This window comes from Equus asinus, chromosome 9 (genome assembly GCF_041296235.1).
Source record: "Equus asinus isolate D_3611 breed Donkey chromosome 9, EquAss-T2T_v2, whole genome shotgun sequence".
Classification (NCBI taxonomy): Eukaryota; Metazoa; Chordata; class Mammalia; order Perissodactyla; family Equidae; genus Equus; species Equus asinus.
Genome location: NC_091798.1, coordinates 10,881,285 through 10,897,373, shown reverse-complemented (window position 1 = coordinate 10,897,373; position 16,089 = coordinate 10,881,285). Strand labels below are relative to the sequence as shown.

The 16,089-nt window shown below is 40.2% G+C and overlaps 1 protein-coding gene across 5 annotated transcripts in view; it reads left to right on the top strand.

Annotated features, from left to right (window-relative positions):
• CREBRF (CREB3 regulatory factor) overlaps nt 1–16,089 on the top strand; it is a 59,678-nt gene that overhangs the window by 7,688 nt on the left and 35,901 nt on the right. For 2 of the 5 annotated variants that reach the window (XM_070517081.1, XM_070517084.1), the window contains exons 2-4: nt 10,303–10,470; nt 12,486–12,611; nt 14,079–15,165. In XM_070517081.1, the coding sequence (XP_070373182.1) occupies nt 10,462–10,470; nt 12,486–12,611; nt 14,079–15,165 (1,222 nt within the window). In that variant the 5' untranslated portion in view covers nt 10,303–10,461. Of the gene's footprint in view, nt 1–8,610; nt 8,718–10,302; nt 10,485–12,485; nt 12,612–14,078; nt 15,166–16,089 lie in introns of all 5 variants that reach the window. The other 3 variants (XM_070517083.1, XM_070517085.1, XM_070517082.1) reach the window with 3 other exon arrangements.

The window sequence follows — 16,089 nt, the reverse complement described above, 5'->3', positions numbered from 1 at the left end:
CCTCCTTTGTTTGATTTATTTTGAACCCTGTTGAGACAAGTATAGTATAAACAGTGTGTTTGTTTATTAGAAACTGTGTAAGGTATAGTGGATATAAAGATAAATTTTCTGTGAGTCCATTCCCTCGAGTTGCCTGGAATCTGTGGTGAAGCCGGTGTGACTAGAAAAAAGAGAGAAATTGAATGTCGTCGTTTGAACAGTAAGAGCAATAAGCTCTCTAAGAAGCCCTGTCCCCTTGTAATTTATTTGCCAATTCTTTATTGTGTATACAGATGACTAGTTTGCTAGCTTTATGAATTTCTTTGTGAATCCAAAGATTCTTTTGCTGATTAAACCAGCATAATTGACATTCACCCTCATAAAGCCGGGGGCAAGGGTGTTAAATGACCTGTGTATCCTTTATTCACCCTAGTTCCAGGCAGTTGGGTTTTTGTGATAATTAAGTGTGGAATTTAGACAGTCTAGGATTCTGAGTTGAGTTTGGGTTTATACCTTCATAGCAGCAACATCTCAGGGACATCTTACACAAGGAAGGAATCTGAGAATAAAAATAACCACCATTTATTGAGTGTCTGTTTGGTGCCAGGGCTAGATACTTTAATCACAATATCCCTACAAAGTAAGAGGGGGAATTCTTGCATTTATACATAAGGGAAGGCAAGTGAGAATCTGGAGTGAAACTCCAAATATTTGGTTATAAGGCAGAATCTTTTATCTTGAATCTAGAGTTTACTTCTCATAGACCAAGCCTTTTAGGAGTATTAGAGCCAAAGGGACAGCCAGCAATGACTGCAAAACGGTATTCAAACCCTCTTTGTAGCTGTCTGCTTATAGCCTCTATGGCAGCTGTTCTGTAGTGCTGTGCCGGGGGTGCAGTAGTCCCTCATCAGCACTTTCACTTTCCGCAGTTTCACTTACCCACGGTCATCTGTGGTCCGAAAATTTTAAATGGAAAATTCCAGAAATAAACAATTCGTAAGTTTTAAATTGCGTGCACTTCTGAGTAGCATGATGAAATCTCGTGCCATCCCACTCCATCCCGCCAGGGGCTGAATCATCCCTTTGTCCAGCATATCCACGCTATATATATGCGACCAGCCACCTTGGTTATCAGATTGACTATATTGGGTTTGGTACTATCGGCAGTTTCAGGCATCCACTAGGAGTCTGAAAGGCCCCACGGATAAGAGGGGGCTAGTATATAGCCCATTTCACACAGGAGGAAGGAATTTGAAGGCAATTTCAAAATTGTCTCTAGTTATTATTCAAGCTACTTTTGAAGAAGTGTCAAATCTGGAAAAGGAGGGAGGAGACAATACATTTTGAAAAAGAGCCAACATCCCTGATAACAGAGTGCCAAAGTTATTACACTATGTCCAGAGTGTCCTGTGATGGATGTTTCCCTGGAATCTTGCTGTAAAACTCCAGTGTGTTCTCACCTGCGCCACTGTGTTTTTATGCTGCTGCCTTTAATTGTATTGTTCCCTTTTTACATTTGTAGATTTCTACAGAACAGCTCGGAAAACTTATGATTCTTTAAAACTCAAATCTTTAACCATCATAAAATATTTTGTTTTAATTAAAAAACGTGTGTGAGAATATATATACAATGGAATACTACTCAGACATAAAAAAAGACAAAATTGACCCATTTGCAACAACATGAATAGATCCTGAGGCTATTAGGTTAAGTGAAATAAGCCAGACAGAGAAAGGCAAACACCATATGATTTCACTCATATGTGGAAGATAAATGAATACATGGACTCAGAGAACAGAACAGTGGTTACCAGAGGGGACGGGGGTTGAGGGTGGGCACAAGGGGTAAAGAGGCACATATATGTGGTGACTGACAAATAATAGCGTACAACTGAAATTTCACAGTGTTATAAACTATTATGACCTCAATAAAATTTTTAAAAATGTGTGTGTGAGAGAGGGAGAGAGAGAAAGACAACAGTATAACATGTATCAATCCCAGTGCCTGGATTCAGTGGGTTTAAATAATTTTTAATCTCACTCCTTCCTCTACCCTCTCCTCCCTAGACAAGAATTATCCTAGGTCTTTAAAATTGGCTGAAATTCAAACAGTACTCTTCCTGGAAATTTTTTCAAAAATTCAGGAGTACAATTTTAAATATTTTTACTGTATTATATAACAGTGATTCAAGACTCAAATTAACAAGCTACTACAAGATACTTTGGAGCACATAAAAGATGCTTGATAAATATTTATTGAATGACTGACTTCTTTGTACTGTCCTCTTTGTATGTGAAGAATGTTGCACCTCTGACTCCTTATCCAGAAGGAACTGTGGTCTCAGGGGATTTCCATTGATTGTCATTTAACTCTTGTCTGGATGCCAAGAACAAGGCATTACTTTTGGCACTGTAGTGAAATAGACATGAGAGAGAATAATCATTCCCAAAGATTTTACAATCTGGTTAGTGGAGGAAAGGAGTTGGGGAGGAGGAAGAAGAAAAATATTGTGAGCAAAGGCATGAAAGGGCTGGAGTCTCACTATTGGAGATCCTTAGTGGAGTGAAGTGGGACTGTAATTACGTACCTCAAGGATTTGGGGGAAGTTGTAAGATCAAGCTAATATTAGTGTTATATTTATAGAAGAGTAGTGGAAGATGGGGTTGGAAAGGTAGTTTGATTGTGTCTGAGTATTTTGAACATTATCCAAGAGATGTTTCAAAGTTGCTGAAAACATACGAGCACAGAATAATTTTATAATGGGACATAAGAAGTGGAGAGAGGGGTGGGAGATGGAAAGATCTGTAGGGCAAATATTGGAATGGTAAGTATAAAATGATGAGGCCAAGTAAAGGTTGAGAAGGTGGGAAGGGCAAAGTCATACACATGCATTTGTGCTCGATACAAGGTAAGTTGTCAGTATATCTTTGTTAGAATTGGCATGATTTAACAAAGCAAGTGAGGAGGAAGAAAAGAGTCAAGGCTGAGATGCGTGTTCCATGCCTGGATGTCTGAGAGTGATGGTACTATTGACAGAATAGGAATATTTGGATAGGAACGTGGCACGTTGTGTCTGAGGTCATGGGATGTGAGTGAACATGGAAATCCTGGATCTCAGATGGTAGGGCTCGTGCACTTGTGTGTTTGGGCTGAAGATGTAGATTTTGGAGTCCTCTAGAGATGATCTTTAAGGCACTGAGAATAGAAGTGGTCTCTCTGATGATAGGTTTGCACAGAGGCATCCATTTACAGAATGACCTTGGACAAATGTCTTATTCTTTTGGGAGGGGTGGAGATTAACCCTGAGCTAACATCCGTGCCCATCTTCCTCTGTTTTATATGTGGTATGCCTGCCACACCATGGCTTGATAAGTGGTGCTAGGTCCACACCCGGGATCCAAACCAGTGAACCCCGGGCCGCCAAAGTGGAATGTGTGAACTTAACTGCTGTGCCACCAGGCTGGCCCCCAAATCTCTCTTGTTCTTGCTGAACTTTTCTTAATGTAAAAACTGTTGGACAGAGGGTAGAGGATGGTAATGATGCTGACACTTATCCAAGTTGTTTCATCAAATGACAGGGTGTAGCAATGTGCTTTGTAATCTGTAAAGAGCTACACAAATATGAACTCTTGAGTATTTTGTTGCCAGTGGTAACCAGGGATGGCTGGGGTTAGAAATGTGTTCTTTGGTTCTGTCCAAAACTGTCCCATGCTCTTATTCTTGTGCTCTGAATACTTGGCAGGTATCAAGGCTGCAGAAAGCCCCTAATATCTTGTAGTTGATAGTTCTGAGAAATAAAAAATAGCTCCTCCCATTCAACTCACATTGATCCAAAACCTGCTTTAGTGGTCTTTCTTTTTGGTTCCCTAAGGGTTTTAACTAAGCTCCCATATGTTGTCTCTGTAGCTCAAAGATTAAACTTGGGCTGAAGGCTTTGGAAAGAAATTGAATAAAATTCTGAGAGGACTTGTGTCTTCCTCCAAGACTTCATTCTAAGGAGAGATCACTTTTTGAGATTTAGTATCTTTTCTTAGCTCCTCAGGATTCTCAGTAAAATGTAGTTTAATTACTTTGCTTAATTAAATTTTTGTGGCAAATCTCCTTCAACTCCATATTTTTTAAACTCTCTGAGTGTGAGAATAAAAGGAGACTATTGAATTGACCCAGGGATAACAAGTTCACAAGGTGGTGTGGCAGAAAGAGCACATCTGCTTATAAGGTGGTGATAAGTCCTATTTGGCTAGGAAAATGATCTTTTCTCACCCAGTCTAAGGGAAAAGTCCTGTCTTCTCCCTCCTTACTCTCCTCTACCCCCTCTCTTCCCCACTTAGAGACCAGCAGCCTCAGGATTTGGAAAATCAATAATGGGAGTCTTTTGCTAATAATTCCTGACATCAGCTGTAACCTTCTGGTTTGAAGTTTACTTGCCTGTTTTCTAAATTTTGGAGTCTAGAGAGCTGCTATTGAAGGGTAGAGAATAGCGATTTGCCTGCAGTTGTTTTCAAAAGATTTCTATTACATGATAACGGGAGCAGGTGGCCCCCACCTTTCCTCCAGGGTGTTCTTTGCATAGGCGGCTTCTGTTTCCTCAATAGTTTGGAGATTTGGGGATCCCTGATTTCTGCTGCACCGTGAAACAGGTTGATTTAGTAAGCATCTGAAAACCTGTTTTGTTCAATGCTTGCTTAGTAGTTTTCAAAAGGAAAAGAATTACTGAGTAGGACTTATGAAGTATAGCAGGATGGGTGGAATGTGTAGCGATGGGTCCTGGTCTGCTATGGAGCTTGGGCAAACTGATAAACTAAAATAAGGGAGTCCCATGGGATATGCCCATTGTATAAACTGTTAAATTACCAAGTCAGTGGTCCTTCCTCCCCCCCTCCTCTCCCTCCTCTCCCTTCCCACTCTTCCCTTTCTTTCATCTTTGCTTGGAGATTAAACCTCAGGAGAAATGATTTGTTTAAATTAGGGGTCAGGACAGTAACCACATCTTACAGTTGTGGGTCTGGTACAGTTTAAAGACAACAAAGAGAGAACCCAAGAACTCTGCCCACATGAAAGAAATGATGAGCACGAACCAGCAAAGATTAGGAAAGATCAAAATAAACCATGATATATCAATTATATAACAGTATAAATGTGTCGGCATTTCTTATGTCAAAAAAAAATTTAAATATTTTTCGTTGTGGTAAATTAAACAAATTTTGCCATTTAAACCATTTTCAGTTGTACAATTCAATGGCATTAAATACATTGACAATCTTGTGTAACTATCACACTATTTCTACAACATTTTTATCAACCCAAACAGAAATTCTACCCATGAAACAAAGCTCCTAGCCTCTGGTAATCTCTGTTCTACTCTCTGTCTCTATGAATTTGCCTATTCTGGTAGCTCATGTAAGTGGAATCGTATGATATTTGTCCTTTTCTGTCTGGTTTGTTTCACTTAGCACAATACTTTGAGAGTTCATCCATGATAGAGCATGTGTCAGAATTTCATTCCTTTTTATGGCTGAATGATGTTTCATTGTATGTGGGTACTACATTTTGTTTATCCATTCATCTGTTGATGGCCAGTTGGGTTGTTTTCACCTTTTGGCTATTGTGAATAATGCTGCTGTGAACGTGGGTGTACGTTTATCTGTTTGAGTCCCTGCTTTCAGTTCTTTTGGGTATACAACCAGAAGTGGAATTGCTGGGTCATATGGTAATTCTGTATTTTAACTTTTTGAGGAACTGCTAAACTGTTTCCCAGCTGTATGATTTTACGTTCTAGCTAGCAGTACACAAGGGTTCCAATTTTTCCATATTCTCACCAATACTTGTTATTTTCCGTTTTTTGGATAATAGTCATCCTAATGGGTGTGTCAAAGAGTTTTTAACATTTACTCTAGTGAATGTTGGATGATTCAGAAGCACTGCTTATCATTGTGAGGAACCAGTTCCCTCAAGTTACAGAAAGGGAGCAGTGGCCTAAGCCAGTGCCATATAAAAGGAGAGCTGCAGGGATTCTGGCCATCGTATCCAGGATCTGCTCATTCAGAAGACATTTTCATTTATAAAGAGGTTTAGTTTTCTTGATGTCAACCTTTTTTTATATGTGGGCTCTCAGGGATCAACTGAAACCCTCAGCTTCAGAAGGGAAATGATGTAGGAGCTCTTGGATATGTGTGAACTGCTCGGCCCCACCAGGCAGCTCTTGGGTTTGGCTTTTAAATTTTGGATTAGGGGCCGGCCCGGTGGCGCAGCGGTTAAGTATGCATGTTCCACTTCGGCAGCCTAGGGTTCACTGGTTCGGATCCAGGGTGTGGACATGGACTGCTTGGCAAGCCATGCTGTGGTAGTCATCCCACATACAAAGTAGAGGAAGATGGGCACGGATGTTAGCTCAGGGCCAGTCCTCCTCAGCTCAGGGTTAATCTTCCTCAAAAAAAAAATAAAGTTTGGATTAGTAGTTTGAACAGTCCCAAGGATGAGCTTTCGTAAGAAGTCCTTTGACCTTACCTATTGTTTTACTTTACTTTTTGCCTTGCCTAACACACGTAGTAAGCATCAACATATTTTCAAATGGAGAACCGAAAAAAACGTAGGGTAGGACATAGAGTGGAACATAGGGTGGAAAGGGCCATGAAAGAGCTTTGAAGCTGCAGCTGTCTTCAAGTGGTACCATTGCTGCTCATAAACCTATCGTTTGCCCCATCTCATCGCTTCATGGAGTTAGTTCTCTGTTACCAGAGTATCTTCCTGTGCCTAAGAGCTGTTGTTGAATAGTTTTGAATGAGGCCAGGTACAGAAAATCTATTGGTAAATATTATTTCTGATGGACCTACAGTCCTCTCTCCCTTGAAGGACTCACAAAACTGTACTGCGAACTGGTGAGCCAGAGCTGTGAATACAAGGAAGTAGTAATTAGGGGAATTAATTTAGCCTTTCACCTAGTGTTTTGGGTTTTTTTTTTTTTTGGAAGAAACACTAGTCTTAAGGTCGGCCTGAGGACAGGGTAGAGGATTTTATGATCAAATAAGTTTGGGAAATTATATCTGCTCTGCTTACCTATTAATGCTTTATAACATGCATTAGCACCTAGCACTTTAAAGTTTCCAAGAAGTCCTGCATAGAGGCACTATAACAATTTTGTTGGACGTGGTGTTTTCCAAACCTCACAACCCTGTTGTTGAGTAACCATCTAACATACCTTGGAACAGATATTCCTTAGGTTACACATTGGGAAATTAGACCATTGCCTTCTATGTACTTTAATATCAAAGCTTTGAGTAAAATATGGATATTCTTTAGCCCAAAGAAGTGTGCAGGCATCTTGAAAAGCAAGTTGGTACATCTTCCTACTCAGTGTTACTCAGGTGTCTAAGCATTACTGTACCCTTTGTGTGTGGCTCCCTGGTATAGGATATAGTTATGGAGCAATGTATCATGTTGGAAGAGTCTATGTAATGGTAATTGCTGTAGAAGCCTATATAATTTTTTTTCTTCCACTTTTGGGTGAGGAATTTTGTTCTTTATGCTTGTGTCACAATAAATGTTTGGAACGGTACCAAGTATTTTTGGAAAATGGTTGGAAAACGTTGGGGATGAGGATAATTTGTTGTGAACTCGAGTCATTAGTTTTAGAGAATGGAAAGTGTTTACCCCTGAAAAGAGGTCCTACTGCTTGGAGTAGAATTGGCCCCTTCCCCCTCCTGTTTGCTGCTACCTGAGAGAGCAGGAGAAGCAACTAAGGACCTTCAACTGTCCCAAGTGAACTAATTCAACCCTTTACATAGCGGATACCCTCACTTTGGGAATTGTTGTCTTTAAAGCATTTAGCCTTGCTGCCAACAGCTGTCACAGATGTTGAGTTTCTGAGCTGGACTAGCTATGGGACAAAAGAAAGGATTGGCAAATTATACCTATTGATAATAATCACCTTTCAGATATATTTTAGTACTATATCCTAATTTAATATCTCATTCAATTCTGATAACATCCCTATTACATAGTTAAGGGAGAATAATTGTAATTCCTCAGACTAGGAGGTAAGGCAAAAATTTAAGTAACTTGCTCTAATTTAGGCTGTTTAGTTTTTCAGGTTTTCTTTTTAGATTTTATTTTTCCCTTTTCTCCCCAAAGCCCCCTGGTACATAGGTATATAGTTGTGTATTTTTATTTGTGGGTCCTTCTAGTTGTGGCATGTGGGATGCCGCCTCAGCATGGCCTGACGAGCGGTGCCATGCCTGTGCCCCGGGTCTGAACTGGCGAAACCCTGGGCCGGGCTGCAGAAGCAGAGCGTGCAAACTTAACCACTTGGCCACGGGGCCAGCCCCAAGGCTGTTAGGTTTAATTATGGGATCAACTGGAATCCAGGTCTCCTGTCTCCCAAACAAGTGCTCTTTTTGCTAGCTGCATTGACTGAAGTTTGTTTTGAGGCCAAGAGTGTAAATAAGATTTTAAATAAATACTTATATTTGTATGGAAGTTTTATGGCATATAAAACTCAGTAGCCAGGAGGGGAGAGTAGTATTGTTTTCTTTCTAGAGGTAAGAAAAACGAGGCTTAGGAAGACTGCCCTACCCAGTGTTAGACAGTTTGCAAGTGAGAGCTGCAACTGAACTTAGCCCTTTTTTGTCCAGTGTTTCCTGATCAACCATGCTGTTGGAAGATGGTGTCTTTAGTAGATGCCAATAAATATATGTCGAATAGAGCTCAATCTCTTCTTGAATCTTCAGCTCTGTTGCTGGTAAGGATAAGTTTCAGGTTTTAGAGAGTATCAAACCAGGATTACACTGTACACTTTGTTAAATGCATCACTTGAATCATTTGCCTTTTTGGGGTCTAAGTAATAGGAGTAGAAAAGGCAACTGACTTTGTTTCTCACAGGAATCAGGGGAAGAGTTAAGATTGAGACTACAAATCAGCAGTGGGACTAAGGCATGAAGCGATGTGAGGAGAAGATGGGCCAGAACTGGCCTTTGGCAGGAGCAGGGATCAATCCACTTAGACTGTAGCACTGGATTGAGACGTATAGTTAATTCTGTTTCTAGGCCCAGACTGGACCCTTGATGGTGTTTCTTAGGGTAGAACAGTGAGCTGAGAATGACAGCCCACCAGAGGGGAGAACCTACCAAAGATCCAGGAAATACAAATGGTAGTCAATTTAGTAATCTAATTAGATAGAACAGTTATTGAGTCCCTTGTTGACTTGCTCTTATTTGTTCAGCAAGAAGTCTTTGAAATTGAAATAATGGACACTCAAAGCTTCTAGCCCAGAGAATGTGTTAACTACGGAAGGCAGCTCATCTTAAATTGACTCTTTCTACCAATCTAAGAAATGATACTGCATCTAGACTGAATGAGAGCAAGGAGGTCAACTGTAGGGCAGTGGTTCTCAGATTTTAGGGAGGATCAGAATCCCCTGGATGGCTTGTTAAACACATTACTGGGCCCCACTTCCAGAGTGTCTGCTTTAGTAGGTCTGGTCTGGAGCCCAGGGTTTTGCATTTCTAACAAATTTCCAGGTTGATGCTGATGTTGATGATGCTGATCCTGGGTCACACTTTGAGGACCACTGATCTAGGAAAAGATGAAGTAGGGTATAGCTGTTTAGTTCCTCTTGATTAAGGCCTTCACAGAGGGGAAAAAAGGAACTAACATTTAAGTCCCTACTACATAAGACCTTCTGCCAGGTGATTTGCAATCATTGCTTAACTCTTGAAACCACTCTGCAAAGTAGCCCTTATTCCGTTTTCTCCCCCTCAACAAATGTGTGTTAAAAACTAAATGGAATACTTATTACTTCAAGGGAAGCTTTCATTTCTAACTCAATAATGTTGCATATACCAACAGAAGTATTGGTTTAATAGGAGATTCTGTTTAATGTAGAGGATATAGTCTATCATTGACTATTACGTAGATTTATGAGAGAGATAAAATGTAGATTAATTTAGCAGTAATGATTATACAATAGATAGAATTAAAGCTGAGATGTTTTCTCATACAGAACATGAAGTGAATGGAAGCTTTCAGATCACAGGACAGATGGGCTTATGTTAATTGTGTCAGGCTGTTTTTTAAAAAAGTGTTGCCAATTGGTTATTGACTAACCCTATTTTAGAAACAAATAAAAGGAGGAATGGTGACTTTCAGTTGGTACTAAGAAGCAACCAAATTCTTGATATTGCAACCGCAAGACTTACTCCTTTAAAGTGTTCTTCGTTAATGTCTTTTTTGAAAGGTCATCTTGTTTTTAATGGAGCTCAGTGAAGTTACTTTGTGTTGTTGTTTGACAGATTCACATAGAATTATTATTATTTTTTTAAAAACAGCAGTGATCCAAGCAGTTGAATTGAAGGTGTTCGGGGGAAACCTACCGTTTATTGTGAAAATCGTCTTTGATCTTGAAATTAAAAGTAAAGCTGGAAAGGAATTTACAAACGAGAAAGAAAAGAAGTTTGGGATTGGACTCACAGGATCTGGGCTTGGAAATGCCTCAGGTAAATCATTCAGAGTAGGTGCCAAATTTTATATTTTCCCACTGCAGAAAGTACCATTGGTTCTGTAAATTCTTTGAATCTTAACACAACTTGACATACTAACTACCTTTTTAAGACATTTTACTTCTGATCTCAGCTAGTTTTGAATACATGTCATGGTCTTCCTTCCATTGCTTCTGTTTGCTCCTCTGCTACAGGTTTGAAGTTTAATGAGCTTGACATGAGGAATATGGTGAATGAAAAGTTGGTTAGACACTGGACATCTGCTGGCTTTATGGAGGCTAGACCAACTCCCTGAAAATTAATCTGCCACAGAAAGCCCATTTCCATCTCCATCTCCTCCCTGTTACCCAGTTGTTCCTTTCCATTTATGCCTGTTGAGTTTAGAAGTAATTGTTAGGAAATGCTGAGGCACTTCAACCTCCGTCTCTTTCATACTCTCACACACATTCACACGTCTGTATACTCCCCACAAAATCTGTCTAAGAATTATATCTATTTATATTATGATAACTACTTTGAATTGATCAGTTTTGGTTTGAGGTAATAACCACTGAAACAATAAGTGGAGCCCTGTTAGTCCCCACTCTGCATGTCCAAACTTCTTCCCTTCCTCCTCCAGTGGTTAGGTGTTTCCCCTCCCCTCGTTGTGTTCAGTGCTGGGAAGAAACCTAGAACTAATGAGAGGACAGGGACTCTTAGGTGGCTTTATGTGGGGCCAGGAAGAACTTCTCTTGAGCACAGGGGATCAGCAACTTGCCAGGACTGTCCAGTGACTCAGAGGCAGGCAGCAGAGGCAAAGAAAGGGAATAGGCTAGCTGGTATTAGAAAGACCAGTGGCCCAGCTCCACCCCAACCTCTGTGCCAAGTGGACTGCATACACTCATTTACAATTCTTTCCCATTCAAGGTTTAACTTGCTGTTTATTGAATACTTGAATTTAGAGCTAATGAACACTTGTTTTCTCAAGCTAAATTTTTCTAGGAAGAAAGTTTCTGCAGCCTAGTAGGGTTGGGGGAAATCAGAGAAAGAAAAGAATGGGATGAGAAGTACCAATGAAGAAAAATATGATGAGAGAGTATGTGAAAAGGCCAGTCTGTGGTATGTAGAAGGTATATGGATAGTGAAATATAGGCAAATAGACTAATATAGTTTTTAAGAGTTTCGACAGAAACTTGCAGAAGAAGGACAAAAAGGCAAAGAGGAAATTTTTATTCTTTCCCATCCTCTTTCTTCATCCAAGTTAGATTTCAAGGTGAGGCTTTTCATTTGTTTGGGCCACTTTAGGAGTTTCAGACCTGACTTCACTCCTGACTTCATCAGAAATGGAAAAGGGAGATGAAGAGAAAAGAAGAAGGAACATTAATTCTGGGTGCTGAGTCTTTTTTCCCTTTCTTATTCATTATGGAATGAATTGTACCCTTTCAGGGATCAGGATTAAGGCTACTGAGCTCATGCCCAAATTACTGGTCCCACTCAGGAGTTTTTTGGCTAATTGATGGATCCTGTGTCCATCACGTTCCTGAAGGCATTTGTTGGACCAGAGATGCCGAAATCAGTCTTCCAGCTTGTTTGGGGAACTAAGACATTGGACTCACTTAGGAGTGCAGAGTGAGACTACTTGCTACCTCTGCAAACTCCAGGAAATGGCAGGGAATTCTCCACTTCAGGGAGTGCTGTTAGAGATGGCTTTGAAGAAATGTTGTATAGCTAGGTAAAAGTATTCATTAGGTACTGTATGCTGGCTGTAGTGGCAAAATAAGTGTTAGATTTTAGAAGTTAGGTATTATTAACAATTGCCATTCTATTTCTTTTTCTGTTTTTAATGCATCCTAGTAATTTTCCTAAGTCCATAGTTTAATGTAGTTAAGTCTCTTAAATGTACTAAAGAGTAGAAAAAAATACAGAATTGTGTTCTGAAAATAATGTTAGTAGGCGTGGGAGTGGGGCTTGTGTGTAATAAATTGGTCTTGAATTTGTCTTTTAACTGTCTAAAATTTAAATTACTCTTGTAGCCTAGTGTAAGCGGAATGGATCCGCCTTTTGGGGATGCCTTTCGAAGCCACACCTTTTCAGAACAGACTCTGATGAGCACAGATCTCTTAGCAAACAGTTCAGATCCAGATTTCATGTATGAACTGGTAAGTAACATTTTCTTGGATTCTGCTTTACTTGATTTGGGGTAAAAGTTTTGTGGTAGAGGTTTTTTTTTTAAATAAATGGGTGAGAAGAAAAAAAGATGAGATTAGGCCAAATTTGATTCTTCTGATATTGGTCTCATAATTTTAGAAGGCTATAAGAACCCATTGAAAATAGTAAGAGGAAAGGTTTTCTACATATCTTTAAGTCCAGTTTTTGATGATGAGGATGAGAAGCTGTCTTTTTTTTAAATGCCTGACTGCTAAAGGACTTTTCAACTGGAAAATTTAGGAGTGATAACATTGAGCAAGGTGTATGACTCAGAGAATGTGAGACAAAAATAGCAATTCCAAGCAGTGTCTGAACGTACTTATCCTTTATTCTTGAGGTAAGTGGACACTTAAGATTCTTAAGAAAAACGTTTTTAAAGTAATTTTAATTACATACAACTTGAGCAATACAGAAGTATATAAAGACTGGAAAACTAAGTACACAAATCTGTTCACTTACTAAAAATAATTGTACGCTTAATACAGGTGAATATTATAGTATGTGAGCTGTACTTCAGTGAAGCTGTTAAAACACAGACACCCACACACAAGCCAAAACAAAACAAAAAGACCCAAACAAATGCAAAAATCAAAACAGAACAGAAACAAACTGAAAACTTCCTCGTTTCCTTCCTGAGCCTCTACCCTCCAAACCTCCTCCACAAACGTAACTACTACTAACAGAGTTTTCTTTGCATATGTGAATATATGAATATTTTTAATTGGCTATCATCTTTATAGATACAGTATTCTGTAGCTTACTCTTTTTAATGTAAAAGTGTATGAGGAGCAGCCTTTCGTGTGAGCACCTTAGAGCTTCATTGGGTTCTTGTTAGTGGCTGTGTCGTCTTACTGGCATTTTAAAAATCACGTCTCTACTCATGAGGAGTCTCATACGCGTGAGGAGTGTTTTATTCCCCATGCCCAAGAGTTGTTACAAGGTCTTACAAGGATCCTATCTTTCTGTGGCTGAGTTCCAACTTCCTTTGGATTGCTCTTTGCCTCTCTATTTAAGTTCTCACTGAAGAAGACAGATTCTTCTGTGATGAAGGTAAGGTCTTCATTATTTGCTTCATAACTGAAGCTTTGTTTCTAAGGAGATCCCAAAACGCTTCTAAGTCAAAGATCAGGAAATACAAACTTTTTTGCAGAAAGAGTGTTTGTAGTAAAGTTCAAGAGCCCCTGATGTTTGGACCATACCTAAACCTCTCAAGGGACACATTTCCCCTCTTTTTTCTCCCTTGCCCAAGGAACTATTATATGGAATGGTAAAACATCATATAAGTAGTCTTTATCTTAAAATAAAACTGACCAGAGATGGAGTACTGATTTATCAATTTGATATATGGAAGTGAGGATGGAGAGGAATATTTCTTTCCTAAAATATAGTATATGATTTTTTTTTTAAACCCTTCTCAGGATAGAGAGATGAACTACCAACAGAATCCGAGAGACAACTTCCTTTCTTTGGAGGACTGCAAAGACATTGAAAATCTGGAGTCTTTCACAGATGTCCTGGATAATGAGGGTGCTTTGACCTCAAACTGGGAACAGTGGGATACATACTGTGAAGACTTAACAAAGTACACCAAACTAACCAGCTGTGACATCTGGGGAACAAAAGAAGTGGATTACTTGGGTCTTGATGACTTTTCTAGCCCTTACCAAGATGAAGAGGTCATAAGTAAAACTCCAACTTTGGCCCAGCTTAATAGTGAGGACTCTCAGTCTGTTTCTGATTCCCTTTATTACCCTGATTCACTTTTCAGTGTCAAACAAAACCCGTTGCCCTCTTCATTCCCTGGTAAAAAGATCACAAGCAGAGCCGCTGCCCCTGTGTGTTCTTCTAAGACGCTTCAGGCTGAGGTCCCTTTGTCAGACTGTGTCCAAAAAGCAAGTAAACCCACTTCAAGTACACAAATCATGGTGAAGACCAACATGTATCATAACGAAAAGGTGAACTTTCATTTTGAATGTAAAGACTATGTAAAAAAGGCAAAGGTAAAGATCAACCCAGTGCAGCAGAGCCGGCCCTTGTTGAGCCAGGTGCACGCAGATGCGGCGAAGGAGAACACCTGCTACTGTGGGGCAGTAGCCAAGAGACCAGAGAAAAAAGGGACGGAGCCTCTTCAGGGTCATGCCACTCCAGCTTTGCCTTTTAAAGAAACCCAGGAACTCTTACTCAGTCCCCTGCCCCAGGAGGGTCCTGGGTCAATTGCAGCAGGAGAGAGTAGCAGCCTTTCTGCCAGCACATCGGTCTCAGATTCATCCCAGAAAAAAGAAGAGCACAATTATTCTCTTTTCGTCTCTGATAACTTGGGTGAGCAGCCAACCAAATGCAGTCCTGAAGAAGATGAGGAGGATGAGGAGGATGTTGATGATGAGGACCATGATGAAGGGTTTGGCAGTGAGCACGAACTTTCTGAAAACGAGGAGGAGGAAGAAGAGGAAGAGGATTATGAAGATGACAAGGATGATGATATTAGTGACACTTTCTCTGAACCAGGTATTGTAATGCTTGGAGGCTTGCCAAACTGACCTTTCTCCTACTATCTTGAAATAGAAAGTTTTGCCATGGGTGCTTTTTTCGTCTTAGTTTAGGCATTAAATGACTGAATATCTTGGCTCAGATATGTAATTGCTTTTTTTCCTATTTAGGCAGTTCTAAAATAATCACTTTGGGGGCTGGCCTGGTGGTATAGGGGTTAAGTTCATGTGCTCCTCTTTGGTGGCCTGGGGTTTGTGGATTTGGATCCCGGGCACAGACCTACACACTGCCCATCAAGCTATCCTGTGGCAGCCTCCCACATACAAAATTGAGAAAGACTGGCAAGATGTTAGCTTGGGGACAATCTTCCTCAAACAAAAAGAGGAAGATTGGCAACAGATGTTAGCTCAGGCCAATCTTCCTCACCAAAAAAAAAAAAAAGAATCACTTTTGCTCATATAGTGGTTCATATGCTGATTCCTCGAGGGCTTCTCCTTACTTTATCTTATATTAAGTGACCTGATTTGTCACTCTCTTGAGCAGCTCAGCAAAGATGCCAAGAATTGGTTGGTTTAAAAAATATTCTGGGGCCAGCCCGGTGGCACAGCAGTTAAGTGTGCATGTTCTGCTTTGGCGGCCCGGGGTTCGCTGGTTCAAATCCCGGCTGTGGACATGGCACCGTGTGGCAAGCCATGCTGTGGCACGCATCCCACATATAAAGTGGAGGAAGATGGGCACGGATGTTAGCTCAGGGCCAGTCTTCCTCAGCAAAAAGAGGAGAATTGGCAGATGTTAGCTCAGGGCTAATCTTCCTTGGAAAAAAGAGGAGGATTGACAGATGTTAGCTCAGGGCTAATCTTCAAAAAAAAAAAAATTTCCAATTTCTGCATGTGTCTCTCTATCACAGTTGAGTAAGTTAGGAGTCCCTAGAAAGGTGAACCA